The 24,031-nt window shown below is 45.5% G+C and overlaps 1 protein-coding gene across 1 annotated transcript in view; it reads right to left on the minus strand.

Moving 5' to 3' along the window:
• Window positions 1-24,031, minus strand: part of LOC146172108 (uncharacterized) — a 111,781-nt gene that overhangs the window by 14,745 nt on the left and 73,005 nt on the right. The window contains exon 6 of the mRNA XM_084586014.1: window positions 9,966-10,202. Within this exon, the coding sequence (XP_084442140.1) occupies window positions 9,966-10,202 (237 nt within the window). The remainder of the gene's footprint in view (window positions 1-9,965; window positions 10,203-24,031) is intronic.

Here is a 24,031-nt window from a genome sequence, read left to right on the forward strand (position 1 = left end):
TTTAATTGCATTTGCCACTTATTGCACCAAAGAGTGACATTATACAGGTCAGCCTGAAGGCAGTGTTGGTCTTCTTCAGTATTATATCATGATATAAACCTGCGCTGCCCTGCCATGCCCTACCCTGCCCTCTACCTACCTATCAACCAGTCTCTGTCTATCTGTATATATATATATTGCCACACTGCTGACCATCTTTTGGCGCCACCAAGTGGCCGAATGGCTTGGCACGTGGCTAAGCGTCATCCTCGTCTCTCTCGAGTTTTTTCGCTTGATTAAAAAGGGCCAGCTCGGTTGTTGTGCTGCTTGCTACGTGTGTTGGTGACATTTGGTGGAGGTGCTGGGTAAGATCCCATGTACGTTGCCCCCGAAGACGTCAGTGACGCTGCTCAGCAACGCGTGGACGCGACTCCTGTCCATAAAGCCAGCCGTCGCCTGCGAGGCCTACAACCTGAGTTTGAACCGCTGTCCACCCCGCTACGAACCATGACATCCACGACGAGCAGCCAGACAAGCCAGCCTTCCAGCAACGCCCCACCGTTCGTCCTTCTCGCCCCGCGATCACCGCCATCATTTCATGGTGACCGGTTAGAGGATGTGGAAGACTGGTTGGCCAGTTTTGACCGTGTGGCTGCATTTAACCAATGGGACGACGAGCGGAAGCTAATGAATGTGTACTTCGCGCTGCAAGACTCGGCCAAGACGTGGTTCGAGAACCACGAGGCATCCTTCGTCAACTGGGCAGCCTTTCGCCGTGAGTTACTTACAACATTCAGCTCGAGTGCACGCAAAGAAAATGCAGAGATTGCAATTCGTTCAAGGTCTCAACAGTCAAATGAGAGTGTGGCCATGTTTGTCGAGGACATGATGCGACTTTTCAATCGGGCCGACCCTACCATGCCTGAGGCAACGAAGGTACGGCACCTCATGCGCGGGGTGAAGGAGCAGTTGTTCGCTGGCCTCATTCGCGACCCCCCAAGAACTGTCGCAGATTTCGCGAGAGAAGCTACCAGCATGGAACGTTCCCTGCAGGAACGGAGTACCCAATACGGCCGCCAGGCAAGCGTAGCGGCCACACCCTGCTGCGCGTCCGTGCCAGCAGCCAGCGACGAGGCATTGCGGGAGCTTGTGAGGAGCATTGTCCGCGAAGAGCTAAAAAACCTCCACTTGAATGCTCCCTCTGCAAATAATTATTCTACCGTGGACGTCATCCGTGATGAAATTCGGCGAGCGGTGCAGCCACCACCACCACCAGCACCACAACTGGAGCCATGCATCATGACTTATAGTGATGTCTTACGTCGACCTGCTCCCGAGCCAAATTCATTCCGTCCCGTTGTCGGACCACCGCCTCGCTACATGCGCCCCGTCGAGCAGCAACAAGATCTGCGCCCCGTCGAGCCACAGCAATACCAGCGTCCCACTATCAGCAAGGCGCACTTGTGGCGCACGCCCAACAGACGACCGCTCTGTTATCACTGCGGCGAACCTGGTCACATTCTTCGCAATTGCCCATACCGGAGAATAGGCTTGAGAGGATTTCCACCAAACGCGCCTCGACCCCGCTATGGCGAAAGACCACAGGAGATTGAGGAGTACCTGGCTGCTAACGAGATGCAGCCAACGTCACCACAACGGCGGTCGCGATCGACATCTCCGAAGCGTTTTGCTTCGCCCACTCGGTACTCTTCCTCTGGGCAATTCAGAGGCACGTCCCCTCACCGGGAAAACTAAACACGGCGACCTCCGGGGGTGGGGCCGCCGCTACGTTTCAGATTAAACAGCCTCCACCCGACGATTTGACGCGACGGCCCGAGCGGCGACGACCCGATCCGATGAACTTACCGACGTGCTGCGAACGCATTGTTTCTGGGGAAATTTTTGTAACCGCCGACAGTTGTGATGTGACTGCACTTGTGGATACCGGCGCCGATTTCTCCGTCATGAGCAGCCAGCTAGCCACGGCACTCCGTAAGGTTCTGACGCCTTGGTCTGGGCCAATGATGCGTACCGCCGGTGGTCATGTAATGACGCCGATTGGCATGTGCACTTGCCGCATAGAGATCTGCGGTTTTACTTTCACTGGCACATTTGCCGTGTTACAAGAGTGCTGCAAAGATCTGATTCTCGGCATGGATTTTCTTCAAGAGTATGGTGCGGTTATAGACCTTCGGGAGCAGCTCATGGTATCGTTTTCAACGAAGCGAGCCGTTGATAGCAACACGGACTTCCGGAAAACGATGTTGCGTGTCTGTGACGACCACATAACGATCCCTCCGCGTGCGAGCAAGTTCGTCACAGTCGAATGTGATCATAGCACCGGCACAAGTGGCATTGCTGAAGCAAACATGTCACTGCTTCTAACTCGACAAGTTTGTGTAGCTCGGGGCCTTGTCGAACTTGTCCGTGGCCAAGCCAACGTGCTAGTGACAAACTTCACATGTGAACCCCAACATTTGACGGCGAACACGGCGGTCGCTTATTTTGAAGAACTTGGAGAATGTACAGGCCAGTACGCTTTAACCAACACGTCAGACCCCGACAATGCGACGCCTACAGCCATTCAGACTGATGTGAACCCGCACCTCTCGCCCAGTGAGAAACGCTGCATAGAGAATCTTGTCAATTCGTTCCGAGATTGTTTTGCATCAACCTCCAAGGTCCGACAGACGCCACTAACGAAGCACCGAATTATAGTTGCCGATGACCAACGTCCACTATGTCAGCGTCCTTACCGGGTGTCTTCAAAAGAACGTGATGCCATCCGCCGCCAAGTAACAGAAATGCTCCAGGACGACGTTATCCAACCGTCGACGAGCCCCTGGTCTTCGCCTGTTGTCCTCGTCGCAAAGAAGGATGGAACCTTGAGGTTTTGCGTGGATTACAGACGCCTCAACAACGTCACGAAAAAGGATGTGTACCCCCTGCCACGCATAGACGATTCCCTCGATCGCCTTCGCCATGCCACTTACTTTTCGTCCCTTGACCTCCGCAGTGGATATTGGCAAATAGAGGTTGACGAGCGAGACCGTGAGAAGACCGCTTTTATTACGCCAGACGGTTTGTATGAATTTAAAGTGCTCCCGTTTGGCCTGTGTTCGGCCCCTGCCACATTTCAGCGAATGATGGACACTGTACTCTCTGGTCTGAAGTGGAAGTCATGCCTCGTATATCTCGACGACGTTGTGATTTTCTCGGACACGTTCGACGAGCACCTGAAACGTTTGCGCGCTGTCTTCGAGGCCATCCGATCTGCCGGTCTCTCTCTAAAACCCGAAAAATGCCACTTTGCTTTTAACGAGCTGAAATTTCTCGGCCACATTGTCAGCGCTCGAGGTGTTAGCCCAGACCCAGAGAAGACGGCCGCTGTCTCTTCATTCCCCAAACCAGCGGATAAACGAAGCTTGCGTCGATTTCTCGGCCTCTGCGCGTACTATCGTCGCTTTGTTAACAATTTCTCCAAGATCGCTGAGCCTCTGACCCGCCTGACAAAAGACGCCGAGCCGTTCTTTTGGGGCCCCGACCAGGAAAACGCTTTCACGGAACTCAAGTCCCGTCTCCAATGTACGCCAATACTTGGCCACTTCGACGAAGAGGCCGACACGGAACTGCACACGGATGCCAGTAACGTTGGCCTCGGTGCGGTCCTTGTTCAGTGGCAGGACGGTGCAGAACGTGTCATTGCTTACGCCAGTCGCACTTTGTCCCGTTCCGAAGTTAATTATTCAACTACCGAAAAGGAGTGCCTCGCTGTTGTGTGGGCAGTCATGAAATTTCGTCCGTATTTGTACGGTCGTCCGTTTCGTGTCGTGAGCGACCATCACTCTCTGTGTTGGCTGGCAAACCTGAAAGATCCATCGGGTCGGCTTGCTCGATGGAGCCTTCGGTTGCAAGAATTTGACGTTACAATCGTGCACAAGTCCGGCAAGAAACACAGTGATGCTGACTGTCTGTCCCGCGCCCCTACTCCCTGCCACGCGGACGGCTCCGACGACGATTCCGTTTTCCTTGGTGTTATCGCGACGTCCACCTTATCCCGAAAGCAGCGGGCTGACTCTGAACTTTTACCCCTCATTGAATACCTCGAAGGAACCGTGTCATCTCCTCCTCAGCTCTTCAGGCGCGGACTGTCGTCATTTTGCCTGCGTGATGGTGTGCTCTACAAGAAGAACTACGGTCCAACAGAAACTGCTTATCTGCTTGTAGTACCCACAACGCTACATGACGAAGTTCTTCGTGCGTGCCACGATGACCTTTCTTCCGGCCATCTCGGGTTTTCTCGCACATTGGCACGGATACGCCGAAAGTACTACTGGCCCAGGCTAGCTGCCATTGTGCACCGCTACGTCCGTACTTGCCGTGAGTGCCAGCGGCGGAAAACACCACCCATTAAACCAGCTGGGCTCTTACAGCCTATCGATCCCCCGAAATTCCCATTTCAACAGGTCGGCATGGACTTACTGGGCCCATTTCCGAAGTCCTCCATGGGTAACAGGTATATAGCGGTTGCCACTGACTACCTTAGCCGCTACTGTGAGACCAAGGCCATTCCACGTGGTACCGCAGATGAAGTTGCGCATTTCTTCATTCACAGCATTGTACTCCGTCATGGTGCGCCAACAGTCGTCTTAACTGACAGAGGAACCTCGTTTACGTCGGCACTCACGAGTGAGGTACTTCGACTCAGTGGCACCACCCACCGCAAGACAACAGCCTATCATCCTCAAACTAATGGACTGACTGAGCGGCTTAACAAGACAATTGCCGATATGATTTCTATGTATGTAGACGATGATCATGGGAACTGGGACCGGATTCTGCCGTACATCACGTTCGCATACAACACTGCACTCCAGGAAACAACACGCTTCACTCCATTTCATTTGGTTCATGGACGCGAACCCTCGACTATGCTGGATGCCATGCTTCTTCCAGATTCTGCTCCCTCCACTGTCGTGGGGGCTGACCAATTTATTCGTGACGCAGAAGCTGCACGCCAGCTTGCCCGACAGCGAATTCGGCACCAACAAGTACACGACGCCCAGCGCTACAACCTGCGACACCGAGAGGTGACTTACACGCCCGGCGACCAAGTCTGGGTATGGAGCCCAATACGGTTGCGAGGGCGCTCTGAAAAGCTTCTGCGGCGATACTTTGGACCTTACGAGGTGCTCCGCCGCCTCAGCGCGGTGAACTACGAGGTGCTACCACAAGGCACTGTACGCTCCTCTCGGCAGCCGAAATCTGAAATAGTTCACGTTGCCAGAATGAAGCCCTATTACAGTCGGTAAACCAATTCAGGATCCAAACCAGAGCCAGAGACTTTCCCGTATTACTTGCCCCGCTTTTAGACTATTCCCCTACGTTTGCGGCATCGGGTCGATGCCCCTTGGAAGGGGGGCAATGCCACACTGCTGACCATCTTTTGGCGCCACCAAGTGGCCGAATGGCTTGGCACGTGGCTAAGCGTCATCCTCGTCTCTCTCGAGTTTTTTCGCTTGATTAAAAAGGGCCAGCTCGGTTGTTGTGCTGCTTGCTACGTGTGTTGGTGACAATATATATATATATATATTGTGAGCCTTCCGGGGATGTTCTTTAATTTGTACATGCCATGATCTTCCTCTTTCATTTGTACATACCATCATCATCGTCCCGTGGCGCCACCTCCGGCACGCGCCTGGGTTTTGTCATCGGATTAAAACGCTAGACAAGGCATCGCTGGCCTTGCCGTCACGACCTTGCTGTCTCAACCTAGCCTTCTATCACAAGATATATATATATATATATATATATATATTGCAAGGAAGATTATACAGCGCCGACACAAACGATGATGAAGACTGCTGGGTTCCTGGCCGATCAGCTGGCACACGCACGGGAAGCTCGGTCTGTCCTTTTCGGACGAGATTGTGCTTCGCTCTACGATCGTCTTGTGTCACCGGTCACCATCTCCTGTCCTCCGATCAACCCCTAATAAACCCCTCTGCATTTGATGGAGGTGCCAGGGTACGACTTTTACACAGTGCACAGTCAGTTGCCCTATTGTCTGGAAACATGGGGTGGTACATATAAAACATACCTAGATCCTGTTTCTCGCCTTCGAAAACGAGCCATTCGTATAATAACTTATTCAAATAGTACATACCCCAGTAAGCCACTCTTTCAGCAGCTTCGCATCCTACTGCTATCAATGGCATATAAACTGAAGATAGCTGAAATAGCAAACATTGTAATAAAATCTAACCCCTGCCCCTTAGTTTATTTAGATTACCAAAGAAACAAACAAGATCTGCAAATAACAGCCTAACAAATAACAACCACCTTGTTATAATATGTACGGCCGGAGACTTCTACAATATTGTGGAGCCCATGTGTGGAATGAAGTCCCAAATGAAGTTATAACTTTCCGGCATCTTTAAAACACTAATTTCCACGGGAATGTCGGAATGAATTATATTGTGTGTGCTAATTTTGAAGTTTTTCATTACGAGGTCTGGAGTAACATAGTACTTGTTTTGTATTTGCACCCATAACTAGCCGTAAAGGCTATGGGTCCATTCAACCAACTGTTCGTGTAGTTTCTCTGAACAATATTAAAGAAAAAAACAAATAAAAAAAATTATTAATTTCACTACATCAATTGAAACGTTAGCTGCAGCCAAAACAATGTGCAGCCACGTTATGTGCTTGTCTTGGTAGCATCAATGCGTGGTAGGCATGCTTGCTATACATGTTATCAGTGCCACTCAGAGCACGAGGATTAACAAGGCGATTATATTGTAAGATTTAGTGTATTACTGGCTTTATTCTGCCTCACACAGTTTAACAATCATTGTTAAATGAAATAGTGACAAATGAGTAAGACAAATGTTTGAACGTTTGCTGTAGTGTGATAGCAAAGCCTTTCTTACAGGCATGTTGAATTTTGAAGATTCTCCGAATTCCCTTTCCTTACCTGGGCCTATAAGAAATTGCCAACACCGCAAAGCTGGCTTTTGCCTTGCTGGCATTCCTAAGTGCAGGCATCAGATCACTTCACACTGCTAAACGTAGGGGCTGCCATTTGTTTTTATTTTTGTTTTCATATTTTCACCCTGTCCGAGTGCTTTGAAAGTGCCCGGCAGGATAGCCACGTCTTTCTCTAACCTTGCTCCATTTGTAGCAGAGCTGTTATCCTCTCCATGGGGGCACACCACATGCCTATCCATGTGCTGCAGGCAATGCATGCTGTGGAAATATCTGGCCACCTTTGCTCCACAATGATGAGCATTAACCGATGCAACACTGTGCCGGTTCAAAATGTGCCGCCAGAGCTTTCTTAAGCCACAAAACAGAGGCAGCATTTTGTACACAGTCGGTCATCGGTAGCGTGTTGCACGCGAGATACGTGCAAGTCAAGAACATGGTCAGAGCTTGGCCGTTACTTAGGGTCACCACAGTTTCCTATCAATGAGAAAGTTCAGTCTTTACAGATATACATGCAAAGCAGTTCACCATATGTGGCTTCTCTCACACTTTTTTTACATTCAGTTCTATGGGAAACCAACCAAGTGGTATCACACTGCTCATATTACAGTAAAACCTTGTTAATCCGTAGTTGGCCGGAACTCAGAAAAAGTATGTACTAAACGGTACTATGGCTTAACAGGAGTAGCGTCAAATTATCCACTTACCAGCCAAAAAACAAGTGGAAATAGGCAGTAGGTTTAAAAAAAAATGCAGCTTTTATTTTGCACTGCAAAGTTGGTAATCTTAGTCTGATGCCGCGGTGCTCCAGCAGCGACAACAGCAGTTATACATTCAACCTTCCATTGAAATCACACGACGATTACTGCCGAGCAATCCAAAGGTTCAAACATGGATAATGCTATGGCTAGGACAGGCAGGCACACAAGCTGCGCGAACAACCGAAGTGCGGAGCGAATCAAGCGAGCACCACCTGCTAACGCGGCCGTTGCCTTACTGCGTATTATGCAGGAGTAACCTGTATGTTTCAGGTTAAAGAACACACCACACCTTTCAGCACAGTTTCAGTGTCGCATTATAAGCATGAAGTCCCTACATCACAACCAGAAAATCACAAGTGATGATTGGGCTGTGGATCTGCTGGCAGTGCTTTTCCTATAAGCATCAGGCAGACTAATATTATGAACCTTCAGTGGATACTGGAAAATCGTGATCAATTTCGCTTAATGTAATGAGAAGAGGAAATAACTGCATGAGTGTGAATGAGAGTGTCCCAGGATCAACCCTATCGCATGGCGCCGGCGCGATCTCCTGACACCTCGATCAGCGATGGCGCCCCTGGCAGCCGCTCTTGTCTTGGGCGGCAGTTTCATGACCGTTAGAGTATTGAAGGACTCTGCCGTGGCACACTACTGCGTGTGGCCAGTGCATACGTGCTCACTTGTCCCGATGCAACAGGTCTATATACTGACTTCCAGCATGTGCGCCATCTATGGAGTCAAGGGGATCTGGGTATGAGCAGTGGAACGTGCGGTGGCAGATGATAACTGATTGCTGTACATTTAAACTTTCTGTGATGAAGGTTGACGGTGGACATAATGAAGATGCCATCCATTAACACAAGATTGTGGGCCCTCCTGTAACAGGGTTACTGACACTGCTTTCACTTCTTTGGTCCAAAAGGGAGATAAGATTGGCAGGACCCTCTTTAGCAACATGGGCTGGAAGGTCACATTGCTTATTTATGCGACATTGATGTTGGTGTAAGTGAGAAGGGGAGAAAGCAGGTGGATACTGATTCATCCCAACAGAGTAAAGTGACGCCTAACATGGAAAAATGAGGGAACCTGTGCAACGAAGCGGAATGCTTGTGACACATGGACGCATGTTCGTGCATCAGGCATCGCTCGGACAAATACCAGGGGTTATACCCTCGAGAAACATGCAAGTTAATACGGGCAGTGCACTCTACATCTCAAGACACTTTACGCTGCACAGTGCTAAATGAGAGAGCAGAGTGCCCTTGCAGATAAGAAATTGGCAACTATATAAAATATTTAAAAAGAAATATGTGCACTTCCAGGTCTAAAGTTCAGAATACTGCTTTCTAATATAGCAGAACACAAAAAAATGACTAAAGTTTGATATCGTCCCATTAATAGGAGACTGCATATCAATAAACATCAGATACAACAGAAAATGGCTTCGGCACAGTGCCAGAACAAAGCCTAATTTGAAAGTTGCATACATATTTACATCATGTTTTTGTTATGTGATGCCTTGCTTGTAGCTATCTTAAAACAATTACTCAAATAAAGATACCTACAAAACACGTATGTCAACCTGTATGCATATCATTTACACAATACGTTCTGTGACGAAGAAATCACTGCCCGCAAAGCTACAGACGGCTCTCGAAGTTTATTCTGCGAACGTACTCTCACTCGAGTGCACTTATGTTATATTGTTTAACAAATTCAGAGTGCACTTTTCGTGAGAGACACTCCCCACAAGTGCACTTTAGTTTACGGGCTTAAATGGGCTATTACTAAACATGACTGGAACCAGCATTTCGAAAAGCATCAGCTCACAGTGAAACTAAAATCCCCACAACCATAAATATGTAGCCTATTCTGAATTTCAAAATGCCACACGCAATACTTCTATGTGCTCCTCTGATCACTTTTTCAGTTGCACGATATTCATTTTTGAATTTTTAAACATTATTTTTTTTCCTATATTCAGCTTCAAACCTTTGTAATCCACTTCCTTTTTTCATATTTTACACCTTGGTACTACCCAAGCTGTGTTTGATTAGCTACTTTTCTTCTTTTCGCTCTTCTTGTGCGAGTACTTACAACGTATTCTCTTCTCATTCACCTTTCATACTTTTCTTTTGCATACCCCTCCCAAAATATCTCACGTGCATCAGGTTAGCAGTTAAGGTAAAAATGAAGTAACTAAGCCATGTGCAGACCAGTTCAAAATTAAACCCCTACCTGGTGGTATTGTAAGACCAGTTGAACCACATCGTAGCTGGCCACTCAATTATGCAGTCCATCTGGTATATGGGCCCTTCGTAAAGGTTCTTCACCACCTTCCTGTACACATCACTGAGCACAAATGTTGCTTTTTCATCACACAGGGGTGCCTGTTGTGCCGTAAGATACCAGTCATGACTCTCCTCCTCATCCGAGATGAGCAACGACAGCTGGAGCTCCAGCTGCGATGGTGTTCTGCACAAGCAAAAAGAAATCACAGCACAAAATTGAGTGAGGAGCAATGTCAAACCGGTCAGCCAAACTGTCAGCCTTTCTAGGGACACCAAAGAAAGACTGAAGCTGCAGCTGACAAACAGATTGCTGTCATAGAAAGCAGTGATGAGTTAAGCTAGGTAATGTGAAAAAAGAGAGACAGTGGCATCACCTGCCAAAACCACTTTTTACAAGAAACTAAGATCACATTACTGCAGTTTTTTTCATTCCAGATCTCTGATGCAAGGTCACTGCATCATTTCCAAATGATGATAGGGATCACAAGCTTGGATCCCGTGGCAGAAAAGAAAAAAAAGTGTTCAAATTTTAAGCATAATTTAAGAAGGAAAGAAGCTAACAGTCGGCGAGGCCAAGGAAAGCATTGGGAATTGTACTTTGTCTTTCTATTTTTTAATTTTTACTTGGGTAATCACAGAAATAACGCATCCTCCGAATAACGCGTCCGGTGCTCGGACGCGATATTCGGAGGTCGAGGGTTCGGTTCTCACCATCGGCACATTGTTTTTTCTTCTACTTTCAGTTTAATTATCTTTCCCCTGCACAGATTCCATTACTAACTTCTGTGATTACCCAAGTAAAAATTAAAAAATGGAAAGACATAAAGTACAATCCCCAATTTTCCTTGGCCTCGCCGACTGTTGGCTTCTTTCCTTCATGTATTATAACGAGCACCCTCATTTCCCCTTCATTTATGTGCTTGTAGCTTACGGGGGTCTCTGTTCTAGCAGTCTTGAAGCCATTGGTAGCATAAGAGGGTTCTAGCACAGCTTTTGTCCTCGCTCTTGATCACGTTCTAAGTGACACTGGCGGTAACACAGGACTTTCCACGTCCGCCGCTATGGTTGAGGGTGGCGCTGGTGAACACTCTCAAGGTTCGTATATAGACAACATTAATAATCAAGAAAGTAGCAGGGGGGACAGCGGCCGATGTAGCTCAGTTGGAAGAGCACCGGAAGCAATATTCGGAGGTTGTGGGTTCGGTTCCCACCATCGGCACGTTTTTTCTTCTACTTTCAGTTTAATTATCTTTCCCCTAAACAGATTCCATTACTAATTTCTTTGATTACCCAAGCATAATTTAAGTTACACAAAACTCTATAACATCAATTTCTTTTTTTTATTTTGCCATGAGTACAAAACAAATTTGGCGAGCTGCCCTGAATGCCAAAATAATAACTGTCAAGAAAACAACCTGACCATAGCTAATACTCATTTTCAACAGCACAAGAGGCACCTGTACACATGGACTTCACCAGACGGTCTCATCAGGAATCAGACTGATTATATTCTTTGCAGGCAGAGATGGAGAAGTGCTACACAAGCAGTAAAAACAAGGCCAGGGGCCGATTGTGGCACTGATCATCAGCTTCTTGTTGCCAAATTTAAGCTTCGATTGAGGAAAACACAGAAAACTAGAAGGCCTTTCAGGTATGATCTGGATCAAATTTCATCAGAATATGCTGTGGAAGTGAGGAATCGATTTCAAGAATTAGATCTAGAAGACAGAGAGCCTGAAGAGATGTGGACTGATGTTTGTGATATAATACAAGAAGTTGCTACTAAGGTAGTTCCAAAGCAAAAGAAATGCAAGAAAGCAAACTGGTTATCTGAAGAGGCTTAGCAAATAGCTGAGGAAAGGAGGATGGCAAAAGTTATGGAGCAAAGAGAAAGATACAAGGTTCTCAATGCAGATTTTCAGAAAATAGCAAGAAGAGATAAGAATGCCTTCCTGAACATACGGTGCCAAGCAGTTGATAACAACAACCAATTGAGGAACACAAGAGCTCTGTATAAGACAATCAAAGATATTAAAGGAAGCTTCTGCGCTAAGCTGGGCGTGATAATGGAAAAAGAAGGCAGGGACCTCACTGAAGCCTCAGAGATAAAGAAAAGGTGGCAGGAATACACAGAAGAACTGTACAAGAAGGACCCGGACGTGCAAACACAACATAAGACGGTTGTGATTACTGATCTCGAGCTGGGCATCCTGAAGAGTGAAGTTGAATGGGCCTTAGCCAGCCTTGCTAAGAATAAAGCTAGCAGAATTGATGGCATTCCAGCTGAGTTGCTTCAAAACCTCAACCATGACGACGCTGTTAACATTCTGTATACATTATGTCAACAAATTTGGAGAACCCTGCAGTGGCCACATAATTGGAGGTCAGTTTACATCCCCATTCCAAAGAAAGGCAGTGCCAATGATTGTTCCAACTAGTGCACGATCGCACTTATTTCGCATGCTAGCAAGGTGATGTTGAAAATTCTCCAAGGTAGGCTGCAGCAGTATGTGGATCGCAAGCTTCCGGACATGCAAGCTGAGTTTCGCAAGGGCAGAGGAACTAGAAACCACATTGCCAACCTTAGCTGGATCATGGATAAAGCAAGAGAGTTCCGGAAACCCATCTACTTCTGCTTTATTGATTATGCGAAATCGTTTGACTGCGTAGATCACAGCAGATTGTGGCAAGCTCTCCAATAGATGGGAGTTCCAAATCACCTCATCTGTCTCCTCAGGAAGCTATATGAAGGGCAAGGGGCAATAGTCAGAACTGGGCATGGTCTTACTGATTGGTTTCCGATTGAGAAAGGAGTGAGAGAAGGCTGCATACTGTCGCCCTGCCTATTTAACCTATATGCCGAGTGCATCATGATGAAGGCCAAGTCTGGACGAGTCTTCAGCTGGAGTGAAGATTGCTCGGAAATGTATCAACAACCTTAGATATGCGAATGATACCACTTTAATGGCAGAAAGTGAAGTGGAACTCAAAAGACTTCTGATGTGCGTACAAGAAGAGAGTGAGAAGTTAGGGCTTAAACTGCACATTATAAAGACAAAGATTATGGCGTCTTGCCCTACCAAGTAATGGAGCATCAAGGGAGAAGTGGAAGCTGTGACAGATTTTCTCTTCTTGGGCTCCAAGATTACCCCGGAAGGAGACTGCAGCCATGAAATTAGGAGATGCCTGCTTCTGGGAAAGAGAGCCTAGTAAAGAGCAGAGACATTACACTGCCAACCAAGATCTGTATAACTCGTGCTATGGTCTTTCCAGTTGTGATGTATGGATGCGAGAGTTGGACTGTGAAGAAGGTTGACCGCCGAAGAATTGACGCGTTTGAATTGTGGTGCTGGCGGAGACTCTTGAGAGTTCTTTGGACGGACAGAAGATCAAATCAGTCAATATTGTTGACCATAAACCCTGACTGCTCATTGGAGGGTCAAATTCTAATGTTGCAGCTCAGCTACTTTGGTCATCTGATGAGAGGAGAGGAATCGCTGGAGAAAGATTTGATTTTGGGAAAGGTTGAGGGTCACCGGAAAAGGGGTAGGCAGTGAACGCGATGGTTAGATGGCATCTTCGAGGCGCTGCAGATGAAGTTATGTCATGTTAGGAAGATAGAGGGAGACCGGAAAGCGTGGCGTGATATGGTCCATAGGGTCACTAAGAGTCGGACAAGACAGAACGACTGAACTGCACTAATAACAAGAGCCTTGATGCTGTGTAAAAGCAGAAAGCTCTTTAAAAAAATAACACCGCGAACAATGGGGATGAAGGCTAGAGAAACACAGCACAAGTATCCCCGTTGTTCGCTCTATTACTCTTTTTTTTAAATATATCACTAACTCGCCCGCCTATCTATTGTGCAGAATGATCACCACAAGCATGAGCAGCAGAAATATTCTTTTTAAAAGTGTCCTTATCTCCGTTCTCAGCCATGTCTGGACACTGCAAACTAATATGCATTTAACATGGTCGCAGATATTAAATATATTTGCCAGTGCTTGGCAGAACAATGGCAGTGAAAGCTGGATCAGTTTGGAAATTGAGCACCGGTACAAGAACTGTTATAATGCGTGCATCATTGTAACAGCACCACATGGCATGCAACTGAATAGCTCGTGTACTGTACATAGTGGATTACAAGTAAGCCTATATACTGTATATGAAAAGCCCTAAAAACATGACAGCTCACACAAAGTCAGGCCAAACTCTCCTCCTCTCTTATTTACTCTTAGCATGCCTTGAACAATGTCATCATCCTCATCATCAGTCGGAATATACCAAGTGCAGGGACACTTGGTATATACCACAGCAGCGGACATGGAATGTTATGCGTTAGCATGATTGTCACATAGAAGGTCAACTAGCGGGAATGGGAGCTTGTAATAACTGTCTTGTACAACCTATGATAATGTCCTCATTAAGCTAACCAGCAAACAAAATGCAGAATAACTAAAGATCTCTCCTGTGCTCTTTCGCATCAATTACAGTGACTGAGGTAATGATTCCTCCCACATTTCCGGAAGTAGAATTGCACCTAAAATGATTGAGGAAACCGAGCACATCACATCAACAATTACGAGCCATTACAATTACAAGCCGACACATCTTATAGCATTTGATTTTACTGGTGTGCAAAAAAAAACACTGAAAGAACAATGTCTACCTGTTCTAAATGCAAAATCGCTTCTCCTGTAGAGCCTTGCATGGGTGTTTCTTATATGAACTGAAGCTACAGGCAATTTTCAAAGATAAGAACTGCAGGCATACAGAGGAAAGAACCTTAAATCTCCTCACCTGTAAAAGAGCTCTATGCACGTTACACTGCGCTAGAAAAACAGCTACTTTTTAAATTTAGGCACACCTCAACAGAAAGGTTCTTCAGAAGATCACTCTTAGGCAAGTCTGCGTTCACATCTCCACTGTATGGATTTTGAAAACAAAGAAACAGATAAAGTGTTTAGCTCCAGTCCTCATGACTTCAATACTTTTCTTGAGATGCCCGTATGTGGCATTCGTATATACAGCGAGGTTGACTTCAGACATGGTAGTTGTGGAAAAGAACACACACAAGACTGGGTACAGGATGAGTGCGAGCACGACAAATTTTCCCTCCCTGTCGGCATTCATCAGATGTAGGTCTCACTTCCTGAAGAAATGAACCACAGCTACCATTCGTGTTGCATCCTTGCCAAAGAAGGCTTGACAACAGGTCTCGACAGAGCATCTATGCCTTAATGGCCCCTCTGCTGGTCTTCGATATCTATTTTTGTAGCCACTCTTTGATTCACCTCCTTGACTCAAGAAGTCAGATACGTGAAAAAAAATAAAAATTTCCAAGTTTATGCTTCAGAATTACTGCTCCTGTAATTTATTTGTGTCAGGTGTCCTTGACACAGTTGTTATGCATGCAGTGAGATGGGATACAAAGGCTCACGTTCAGACAATACTTTTTTTTTTCTTGCAATGCAACGCAAAGCTAGCTTGAACAGTTTTGCGCATGTAATAACGTTTTTCAGTCACTGGGACTCGCCGCAACGTTTCGACGAAGTGGATCACTTGAAAGACGCGGGCGAGCTGCACATACACGAAGAAAAATTTGGAACATTCAACGGATTACACTCTTAACCCCAAAACTTGTCATCATTCCAAAGTGGCACGTGCCTCCAAGAAAGAACAAATGCCTGCCAGTTTATGCAATGGAATTAGACTTAATTAAGCTAACCACCACTGCAGTTTGACAGAACAGCAGACGACAGTCATGAAGATGCACGCGATCAGGCCACACAAGTCTGATCATGCATTCAGCAAATCGTCGAAGTGTCCAGAACAGCATCATGTTGTAGAAAGATATTCATGGCTGAAAACCGTACCACATGAATGAACATAGCCATCAACAGTAAAGCGACCTGTGCTGCATAAGCGAACTGGGCCGAGTGCTTCGACCGACTATCGGTAGCCACGAGACGTACCCGACATAGCGCCAGCATGCGAACGCGATGGTGTGCGGGAATGTAGGTAGTCATCAGGAAAAAAAACAACGCTAGACCGTATGCAGCAAGACAACTTACGTAACAATGAATTCATTACAGCACACAGCTTGCGGGAAGCAACAACTCATGACGTGCACAACTGCCGTCATTTTCGTTGTGACACGTAAATGGAATGCGCAAACGTGCACACGTAGCGCAGCACCTTTCGCGCGCAAGGTGCACGCGCAACACGCTGTGGAATGGCTGAGGTAACTGTCCTTGGAACAATTCGTTTGACGTAATGATCACGGCAACAAAACGACAAGCAAGAAAACAGTCACCAGCACTGCAAGACGCAAGACATTTGCTGTAAACGCTGGTTTTGGTTTTGAAGGCAGCCGTAAAATGTCCTCTTCGTTAAACCGTTTTTCGCGGCATTGCAAACAAGGCTGCTGGGATATAATGCAGGATGAACATGCAATTTCGAGAAATGCACGAAACTTTTTGAGGCGCAGTTGTTTCAGCCTTTCGTGACACGACTATGTGTGCAACGGAATACTGCTGCGACACTGGCACCTCATTTAATTCATATGTGCGATCCAAATTTTGGATCAGCTGCAGTGCATTGTTCCGGAGAGTTCTCTAGAGAACACGGAAGCGTTTACCGCAAATAATGTCATTTAAGGACAGTGACTGGAAATGACTGTGCTCTGTATTAATTGTAGCGCTGCTTGATAGTAGCACTGAAGTAAATATGTATGGCGCAAAAAACATTACTGCTATAACAATTCATTTATTTCACCATATATATGATAGGAGCTCCTGAGTAAAAATCTTGTATGGAACTCAAAATGGTGCATTGTAGATAATGACTGCATGTGTTGTGTGCATGTTAAGTGGACTAAATGATCGCTGTTAACTGGGGCACTCATGTTGGTTAGAAGTTTACGAAAAAAATTCATCTACGGAAGCCCTCCAATGAATGCAGTTATTCATCCTAAATTAGTGTGCCTTGCTCAGAACAGCTGTTACAGTTCATGGAATGGTAATGGTGTCGGTGACAAGACTGATCAGCCTGCTCAAGAAAATGGTGTGACACCAATGACAACAGTGACTCATTCTATTTTAGTGCTTTCAGGCATTGTACATTCCCCATTGTTCTGAACCCCAAGGCATGCTGCTAAGCTTGTTGCGTAGGGCACTCAGCTACTATAGGGCAGGGAATCTGGGTTTGATCCTGGCCAAATGCAGTGCGAACCTGTATGTATGATATCGGTGCACATGAAAGAACCTCAGTTGGTTAAAATTATTCGGAGCCCTTCACTGCGGCATGTCCCTCATAGCTTGGGTTGCTAAGGGCAATAACTAAGCCCCATAATCGGGCCAACTCGTTGCCAGCTTTATGGGTATCTCACCGGAAGGTCTACTGTGCACACCTTCAGTAGGGACATTACTAGTACTATACTATACTATACCCAGTACTATACTAGTACTATACACATACAGCAGAGCCTAACTTATAAATTTTGAAAAAAATACTCATGAAAGGCCCCTATCAGAAAACAAATCAGTAAAGCTTATGTACCGTCTTTGCCAAAAGTAACCAGGCTGCTCCGAAAGCTAGCGGAGCGAGCACGCGGCCGTGTGGCGGCATTGCGCTCGCTGTGGCTTATCGGTGCTCGTCAGCACCGAGGGTACAATAGCTGACGTAACTTCGCACCCTCACTCTCGCCCGTTGGATGATAAAAACTAGGCGCGTATGATGTGTGGGCTGCGGTTTTACGTGTGCGAAGCCTGGTTGTGCCCAGCGAGGGCGCTCAGTATAGCGACGGGGCTATTCGCTCTTCTTGGCAACTGCGGGAAACAGAAAAACAGGTGATAGTAGACACGGTGAGCTCTTGTTCGTTTCTAGGACGAATATGTGCTAGGTTTGCCAGACAGTGTCGCCCTGAAATAAGGGTTCCGCGAGCGGGAAAGCAATCATGTGCATATAATGGGTAAGCGCGAGGAAGGTTTTATTTTAGTTTACTTAAACCAAAACTTACCTACAAGCAAGTGCAAAAATTTGTTACAATCAATCATTGCACATATTTTAAACAGTCACCCCGAGGGCTAACACAATTTCGCAAGCCTAAAAGAGAGATAAGGTGGCTTGAAAGGGTTCACAAGCTTTTCCTAGTTACGACCTGTAATGTGGCACTACGCAAGGCACCTTGAAGAAAGCATATTGAAATTTCGAGGTGCGATGTACAGGCGCATGGAACACACAGGAAAGCGCAATTCTGCTGGTGCGTTTCAGCAGCGGATTACAGAACACAAGCACGTATAATTATACAGCGAGAAACGGGACATATTATCTGCTTCAGGGCAGTTGCCATGAAGAGCGAATAGCCCCGTCGCTATACTGAGCGCCCTCGCTGGGCTCTACCAAGCTTCGCACACGTGAAACCGCAGCCGACACATCATACGCGCCTAGTTTTTATCATCCAACGGATGAGAGTGAGGGTGCGAAGTTACGTCAGCTATTGTACCCGCGGAGCTGACAAGCACCGATAAGCCACAGCGAGCGCAACGCCGCCACACGGCCGCGCGCTTGCTCCGCCAGCCTTCGGAGCAGCCTGGTTACTTTTGGCAAAGACGGTACTGTGGAAATCCTACTATACATCATCATTTTGCTAGCATGTTAGCACTCATGGGACAAGAATGCGCAGCTGGTAGTTCCAAGTTGTCGAATATTATATAACGTTGGTATTGTTGCTGTAAAATTTGATCAGGCAGGAAGGCAAGTGCAGCTATACATTGTGCCTCATCACATTTTTATATCAGGTGCTTTTTTGTCACATGGTGTACAGCTCCAGCAGTGCAGGCCACAGCAGGTGGAACCACACTGATCGAGTGTTTTATTCAGTCAGGTTTCACCGAAGGGGACATTTTGGAAAAGGGTGCAAGTTAGAGAATTTGTGGGCCCTGCTCTGCCACACTATCCATGTGTGTGGCTGCTCAAGTTAGTGATGAAGCACACTGAACCAAGAGTGCAGGACAAATCGCAAAGGTAGGAAGACAGCTATCGACAAAGTGCATGTTTCTGGAGCATGATTAAATGCATATGAAATGAGCAAACACAAAAATAAAACAAAATCAAGACCAAGAGTGCAACAGAGACCTGTCTTTTATGTATCAAGCTGGGCAATGTTCAGGTAAAAGAAAGGAATTGAAGGTTTGGTAATGCAAGATGCCCTTTGCATTGCCCTCAACAGCGACCTGTTTCAACAATGTGATGTACGCTGAGGTACTACTTCAATTCATGGACATGAAAAATTTCCCCGGTATGCATTATTACATATGAAGACTGAGGTGGTATCATGCATTAACAAATGTTTGGTTTCTTTGTTGTGCCACGAGATTGATTATCTTTATTCATGATTGGCAATTGTCCGTGTTTTACTCTCGGTAGTCATCAGTTTTTTTTTTTTTGTGAATTTCCTCTTTGCTATGCATTTAGTGTGGTCACATAGTAAATGGCTTTGGTTAGTATCATTTGGCACCAGGCGCATTGCTTAAGATGCTTTGGCTAAGCGAGTGACTTTGTTTAGCCTTCCTTACTTGCCTAACTTTGACCGGCTGACAAGCAGGAGAGTGTGCAGAACTGTTGACATGTCAGGATTGGCTGCGTGTTATTCTCTCGACTTGTTTTATTTTCGTCTGTGTTGTGTGCCCATTGCAACGGTAGTCTTTAGCATGAGCAGGATTTCCGATGCAGTATTGCTGATGTTCACAGTGCTTAGCCAGAATTTAAAGCATACAGGAAAGTGAAGGAAGAAAGCTGTCCATCAGCAGTGTGGTAGATGCATCTCATGTCCTTATCGACAATCTGATACTCTTCATCAAGGGCTTGAAAAAAAGTCTTATGGAAGTCTTGAAAGCTGCAATATTATTGTAAAGTGGTGTGAAATTGTAAAAGGCTTAAATGTAAAAAAAGGCTCACTGGCCCTTTATGATGAGATGCCCTGGCATATCCAGTTTTGCATATCTTCTGTTGGTGTGCAGTACTAGACTTCATTTCATTAAATACCCTAAAAGAGATAGTAAAATTATGGGACATTAAACCATACAAACCCAATAGTAAAATTAAAAAATACATACCCATCGTTTCAGGAAAGCTTTTACATCTGCGACGAAGTGATGTGAGCAAGTGATTAGAGCAACATTGTCTGGAACGCCATTCCGGACTGCATACAGATATTGCACAATGTTGGTGAGGAGCATGTCTGGAACCTTACTTTCCTAAGGTTGTTTGGCTTTTGCTGTTTGCTTACAATATAAACAAGATGGAGATAGCACCCAAATATATCTAGACTTCCAGATTTGTTATAAGGTGGAAGGTGGAACAAGTCCTCCCGACTTGTTGCTGTCGGCTGAAGAAATTTAGTCATAGGGCACTTGCCCTCCAGTGCCAGCTCATGGTAGGTGCTAACACTGAGCTGTTAAGGAAAAAGCTGCCAAAGGCTCAACAGCTTGATACTTGCAGAACACGCCTCGGTAGCCTGCCCAGTAGCTGCATGCTTAGAGGTCAGCTGGTACCAGGTAGCTTACATTACTGGTGGATTTGAGCATATGGTACGCTGTAACTTCATTCTGAAGCATGCTTTATTTAGAGATTTCAGGCACGCAATGAAGCAGATGCTCGAGACCTTACTTTATGGGATAATTCTCTATGTCGTACATATGTCTCGATCAGCAGTTGATCTTGAAAATACGTGCTACTAGTTATGTGTCACAAATTCAACCAGTTGTACGCGTATGAAACATTAGGCTTATATCTTTCAATGTTCTGACTGTTGCCTTGCAATAATTGATGATGAATCCTGTATGGTACATAGCATGGAGTCATTATCAATTATTACATTATTAGTACGTATCTATACTAATAATGTTTTGAATGACGGCGCCTCAACCTTGCGAACATAGCCTGAATTGGTGTGTCTCTAGGAATCTCTTGTATCTCTAGCTCTAGGAAGGGCTAGAGCACAGGACCTCCTTTGCTTGTTCTATTTGCTCTATTTAATTTGCATACAGTATAGGCATATAACGTAAATGGCATATTTGTGAGGGCATTATGATAATCATGGATAATTAGACAACTTATCTGATTATCCACACCTGAGAATGGACTTTTTTTCCAACAAATTTAAATCCTTAGAATCACAAACGACTGGTTAAAAATACACTATTTTTGCTAAGCGTCTTTCACAGGTGTCACACATCTCACACATGTATTGCAGTTTGACTGCTTGCTAATCATTCAACCAAAAACAGTGGAATAAGCCTTGCATATAAGTTATGATTTCGCTGCACACATACCGAATTATGTTTCAGTAAATTGAGAGCATGCCATTTCCTTTGTCATTTTGTGAACTGCAAATTTCTCGTCTCTGTTCGCTGTGGCAGTTTCTGGCCGTGAATCTATGCGGTGAATCTAGATGAGGCTGTATTATCGGCTTCATGGTAGCAAGGCTCTTCCATGTGGTGTATTATAGCTGAAATTGACAAAAAGATAACACATAGCTTTTGGCAAGAATTTTCGTCATGAGCGCACGGAGGCTCGGCAGCAGTAGCAGGCGGATAGATGGATGGATTATAGGAGCGTCCCCTTTGAAACCGGGTGGTAGCAGTAGCTGTCATGCTCATTTTTCTCCCTATATCTTAATTATTGATTTAGATTGGTTAACTAAACCATCATTCTATTTATTAAATTTTTGTTTGTACATTACTAATATTACGTCACTTCTCTGCTTTTAAGCCACCAATCTTCCAGATTCACCCGGCCACTGATATCTAAACCCCAGAGCTTCAGGAACAGTAACTGCACCTGAATCAACTTCCGGATGGATATCATTACATTCGAGTATATTATGGTCAATTGTTTCACTGGAGTTACCACATACAGCACATGCGTCATCTTCATTGTTAAATTTCTTTTTGTAGCTGCGTGTTCTAAGGCACCCAGATCTAGCTTCAAAAAGTAGGCACTGCCTCTTGAATTATCAAAGAAAGCTTCCTTCCTGATCTGCATTTTCCACTGTCGGTATAATTCCACGCTGTTTCTTTTCCATCGAATTTATCTAATTTTTACTTCTTTGTTTTTCACCTGTTGCTTAATGCTCTTTATTTCTCAGTCCTTGTGACTAGCATACTTACTAGTTATAATGTGAAATCACCTAATGAAGCACTCAACATTTACACTGTTCCAGTATTAATGTTTTGAATGTGTGGCTTCATGCTTTCTTTTTTTTTTATCTTTCTGCAGGTCATTCCCTCAGACATGTGTCAGCAGATGGTCATCTTGGTTTCCCGTGCCTGTTTGAGAGTACCGGTTGGGTTCAGTGACTGTGGAGTCCCTTTCCACAGGCAATTGTAGCGAGCCCAAGTGCAGTAAATAACATATTTTAATGCAGTAGCATCAAAGGCCCTGTTATACAGAAAATCTGGTAATGGCATTGTTAGTTAAAAATCACGGGCATGGCTCTGGCTGGTGGACAACTGTCCAGTGGACAACTGCCCAGCCCATGGTTATATTCAGAAAAGCAAGTAAAGGGCAATCTGATTTAGTGTTGTTTCAAGCACGCTGGGTTTTCTAAGCGAGAAGATGCTGGTTCGCCCAATGAAGAGAGTGACGATTGCAATGACTTGTCTAATACAGATAGTATATTAGACAATGAAGGGGAAGCACTCTGTGTGCGGATGAACGACATCGCTGAAGACGACGGTAGCTGCAATTTCATGGACTACATGAATGCAGAATGTGATGTGCAAATGTCGTATGCGGACTTCGAAAGAGATCACTGACAGAGGACATTCCGACGACGATGATCCTGATGCTGAACCTGCCCGTGCACAGGTTTTAGCTGCGGTCGTAGAGTCGCTAAACGTCGTGCGCAGTTTTGTGGAGTGTAGTGGTGGTAACAGTGATATGCTGTGCAATTTGTCAACTGGAGGACATGACACGGTGCCGCAAACTACGGTGCCAAGCAGTCGCGCATCGATGACTACCTCAAGTGAACATCTAAATAAAGGGGCTGTATTGATGAACCAAGGTATCGTGCAATTGTTTTTCATTTTTCGTCCATTTTTGATAATTCGACACCCCGGTTAATTCTAATGTTTTTCGCGGTCCCAAGGACTTCGAATTAACAAGGTTTTAGTGTATATTAGGACGTGTTTGTATGGCTAAAAATGGATTCAGTCTTGTGCTGATGGTCGACAGGAAAAGAGCGATAGTTGGGTGCAGTTATAAGATTTATGTGCTGTGACTGGGGATAATAAAGTGTATGAAAAAGTTAGCTGTGGTTTAGCTTGTGGTTAAACCTGGAGTTACATGAGAGTAATCTGCATGGCAATGCTTAGGGTTGGCCAGAAAGTAAAGACATTTCTTTTGCACTAAACAGTTTACTCTATGGTTTAACCTTTATGCTAGAAGGGAATCACTTCACATATGAGCACCCCTTTTGTCTCATCGTTGACCATTCTCATTCGTGCGTAGAAGACTTCTAGTAGTATGACATCATCTCTGCATCGAACTCTGGGGCACACCGCTGTCACAAAGTTCGAATCAACCTTTTGCCCTTGCAACTCGTTGTTGTTCGACTCTACCAACTACTAAGTTATGTGTCTCTTCTTCTCTGCTTCTGGCTCTTTTTCATCTTTTCTAATTCTTCCTTCCTTCTTTTTCTTTTTTTTTTTCTTATTTCTTTGGACAGGCACGGCAAAATGGTGAGACTGTGGCCAATGTAGCTCTCACTACAAAAAGCTTAAGCACAAAAATTTCTACGCTGTGTTAGAGAAGGTAAGAAAGGTTAGATTTCATTGCTGTTATACTTGCGATAGAGTTATAATTAGAGCTGCGTTATCCTGAACAAGCTCCAATACAATGCAAAGGGTGGCATGATGAGGGTTCCAAATAGGGGCAGCATTGGAATTTGGGAAGAACAAGTTTTATAGGGAATTAAGTTTAAAAGGGCTGGGACATTGCTGAAGTTTC

Source organism: Amblyomma maculatum, unplaced genomic scaffold (assembly GCF_055883805.1).
Source record: "Amblyomma maculatum isolate TAMU_Amacu unplaced genomic scaffold, ASM5588380v1 scaffold_13, whole genome shotgun sequence".
In the NCBI taxonomy this organism is placed as follows: Eukaryota; Metazoa; Arthropoda; class Arachnida; order Ixodida; family Ixodidae; genus Amblyomma; species Amblyomma maculatum.